Below are 3661 nucleotides of genomic sequence, written 5' to 3'. Positions count from 1 at the left end.
TGTTTAAAATACCTGTAGCAAGCATATTCAACAACAAATACTGAATTTCTCTATTAAATAGATATATTATGAGAGACACAAGGAGGACAACACTATTCATTTGTGAAAATATTTTTAAATATCTGTAGGCATGTTTTTTTTTTTATGCCTTGGCTTCTTTTTTTTTTTCTGATAAGTGGATATTTTTTTTCCTTTTTTAAAATTTTTTTTATTCGATATAATTTATTTACATTTCAAATGATTTTCCCTTTTCTAGCCCCCCCCCCCCACTCCCTGAAAGTCCCATAAGCCCCCTTCTCTTCCCCTGTCCTCCCACCCACCCCTTCCCACTTCCCCGTTCTGGTTTTGCCGAATACTGTTTCACTGAGTCTTTCCAGAACCAGGGGCCACTCCTCCTTTCTTCTTGTACCTCATTTGATGTGTGGATTATGTTTTGGGTATTCCAGTTTTCTAGGTTAATAACCACTTATTAGTGAGTGCATACCATGATTCACCTTTTGAGTCTGGGTTACCTCACTTAGTATGATGTTCTCTAGCTCCATCCATTTGCCTAAGAATTTCATGAATTCATTGTTTCTAATGGCTGAATAGTACTCCATTGTGTAGATATACCACATTTTTTGCATCTACTCTTCTGTTGAGGGATACCTGGGTTCTTTGCAGCATCTGGCAATTATAAATAGGGCTGCTATGAACATAGTAGAGCATGTATCCTTATTACATGGTAGGGAGTCCTCTGGGTATATGCCCAGGAGTGGTATAGCAGGATCTTCTGGAAGTGAGGTGCCCAGTTTTCGGAGGAACCGCCAGACTGCTTTCCAGAGTTGTAGGCATGTTTTTTAAATGTATTTTATTTGGATTCTTTTATCTCTACCTCCCTTCCAATCCTTATTCCTTCCAATACTGCAACGCTAGGTAGGAGAGAAAGGTTATAGAGGAACCGGGATATAGGTCTCTTTAAACTACTTCCTGATGGAGAGGGACATTAAGTTCCTTGAGGCAAATCCAATCGTCACAGTCAGGATATCTTCAACTTTTTGATTCTTTTCTCTGGACCACGAGCAAGACCAGCAGCAGGAGCAGGAACCAGTAGGAGGAGCAGCCATGCCTTCCCCTTACCTTCTTCCCCTTCCTCCTTCTCCCCTTCCTCCTCCTCCTTTTCCTTTGAGGGCTGCTTCTCTCTGGGCTCTGGGCTCTAGCATTTTACCATGGCATTTTTACTCTGAAGTCTCCAGAGTCAACTCTCCTCAGCTGGCAGAATCACACCCCTGCCAAAGCACCACACCAGGCAAATAGTCTGCTGCTGTGGATAATCTGAAGGAGCCCCATATCCCACACCTGGGATTAAAACAAATACATGTTTATATAACATAGCTGTACTCTATTTTTAAAAAACAAAACTCTCATTATAATCATTTAGTTCAAAAGTCATTGGTAAGTTTAAAATGTAAAGTTGAAATGCCTTCATGGTAAATTCATCTTAAAGATGATGCTTTAACTGGGAGGAGAAGCTGGCCTTCAGTTTCTGTGGGGATGGACTCTATGACTATGGTCCAGAATTCCCCTTTAGTCTGGGGTCATCTGATTCATTGGAGATTTATAATCTTCCTTGTGATCTCCTTGAAACTTTGTTTCACCTGCTTATTTCTTAGAGTGTAAATGAATGGGTTCAGTAAAGGGGCAACTGAGTTATTGAGTACGGCTACACCTTTATTGAAGGCAACCCCTTCTGTGGCTGAAGGCTTTATGTACATGAAGATGCAGCTTCCATAAGAGAGGGAGATGACAACCATGTGGGAGGAACATGTGGAAAACGCCTTCTTCCTCTGCTGTGCAGATGGGATCTTCAGAATGGTCCTGATGATAAATGTGTAGGAGAGAATCACCAGCACCAGGGTGACAATCAAGGTCATGACTGCTAAGACAAAGTCAAAGAGTTCCAGCAGCCTTGTGTCTGAACAAGCTATTTCTATGAGGGGCCCATAGTCACAGTAATAATGATCGAGCACATTGGATGCACAGAAATCCAGTCGACTGGTCAGGATGATTGGGAATAAGATGATGAGGAACCCACTCATCCAAGAGCAGAGGACCAGCAGGGTGCAGACCCTGTTGCTCATGATGGTGGTGTAGTGCAGGGGTTTGCAGATGGCCACATAGCGGTCATAGGACATGGCAGTCAGGAGGTAAAACTCAGTGGCTCCGAAGAAGATGGCAAAGAAGTACTGAGTGAAACACCCAGCAAAGCTGATGGTCTTAATTCCTGTGGAGATGCTGAAGAGTATGCGGGGAGTAAAAGTGGATGTGAATGAGATTTCGAGGAATGAGAAGTTCCTGAGGAAGAAGTACATGGGTGTCTGGAGGTGGGAATCCAGCAGTGTGAGGGCAATGATGGTCAGGTTCCCCAGAACGCTGAGTATATATGTGAGGAGGAGAAATAGGAAAACACAGACTTGAAGCTCTGGGGCGTCTGTGAGTCCCAGCAGAACGAATTCAGTCAAAGTCTGATTTTTAATAGCTAACACTGGCTGCCTGTGAATACACAGAGAAGTTGAGTTAGTGATAGGACAGGAGTCCAGAATGTTTATAATGCAATCACACAGATATAGGTTAATCTTTTTTCCCCCATAGAATTACAGCAGACCTCTTCCCCTCAGGCTGTGTGAGCCATCTTACTAGCCTGAGAATTTTTCTATGTCACTTTACTTTGAATTTTTTTTTTTACTTATAATTTCTGCATGCTTTTCTTCTAAACAAACACCTGAATTATTTTCTGTCTTTTAAGTTTCATTTGAATAAGCCTCTACTTAAAAACAATTCCCTTATTTTTTTTTTACAATTTCATTTATGTTTATAATGCATTCTGGTTATTGTCTTTCCCCCACCCTCCTTAATCACCCACCCCTCCTCCTGACCTGTCACTTTCCCATGTCTTTAATTTTGTCCTGTGACCTATCCACTCAGTTTAACAAAGGTCAATTGTTTGATGTTGGATTGAAACTATTCATCAGAGCCTGGTGGGGTTACCAGGGAATACACAATGGAAGCTTCCTTGTACTTTTGATCTTTTATTGTGTTAACTAATTCAGTAACCATGTCTTGCTTATATTGCTCTAGGCTTCAGTGGGAGAAGAAATGAATTAACGTACAACTGAAGAACCTTTTAGTAGGCAAATGATTTCATTAAAATTATAGTAACTGAAAAGTCCCCACCTTCCATCTGAGTTTTGGAACTTGTCCTCCATCATTACCAGTATCTTTTCTGCTTATTGGCTTTGGGAATGTTCTTGTCAGGCCCCATTTCTTCCATCCTAGATGGTTTGAGCAAAAGAACAGACGATGCATCTCTTGTTAGATTATTGCTCCTGCATTTCTTCCGTACTTACATTTATTGATAAGTGTGCGATCTTATTGTAGCCTGAAAACAAAATTTCAAGTCAAAAGGTACAGACCTCATTTAAGAGTTTCCCATGAAAACTTTAGATAGATGGGGGCTGTATACATTCTACCTTGAGAACTTGAGGAATTAGCTTTTATTTAGCTCAGGAGTATGTTTTTGAATATTTATGGAACTACTATAAGAGTCTCATTTATTTATTTTTTTCTGGAGTCTTCTCCACAACTCTGAAGTTCTAAGTTTGTTATCAAAGTTATGTGCAGT

The 3661-nt window shown here is 40.8% G+C and overlaps 1 protein-coding gene across 1 annotated transcript; it reads right to left on the bottom strand.

The window, feature by feature from the left end:
- Nucleotides 1-1586: 1586 nt before the first annotated feature.
- LOC127671289 (olfactory receptor 6C4-like) lies at nucleotides 1587-3310 on the bottom strand. The gene is made up of 2 exons (XM_052166014.1): nucleotides 3252-3310; nucleotides 1587-2532 (listed from the first exon to the last, which is right to left on the bottom strand). The coding sequence occupies exons 1-2, from the start codon at nucleotides 3308-3310 to the stop codon at nucleotides 1587-1589; spliced, it is 1005 nt and encodes a 334-aa protein (XP_052021974.1).
- Nucleotides 3311-3661: the final 351 nt, after the last annotated feature.

This window comes from Apodemus sylvaticus, chromosome 20, assembly GCF_947179515.1.
Source record: "Apodemus sylvaticus chromosome 20, mApoSyl1.1, whole genome shotgun sequence".
Taxonomy (NCBI): Eukaryota; Metazoa; Chordata; class Mammalia; order Rodentia; family Muridae; genus Apodemus; species Apodemus sylvaticus.
This window is presented reverse-complemented; position numbering and strand designations above follow the sequence as displayed.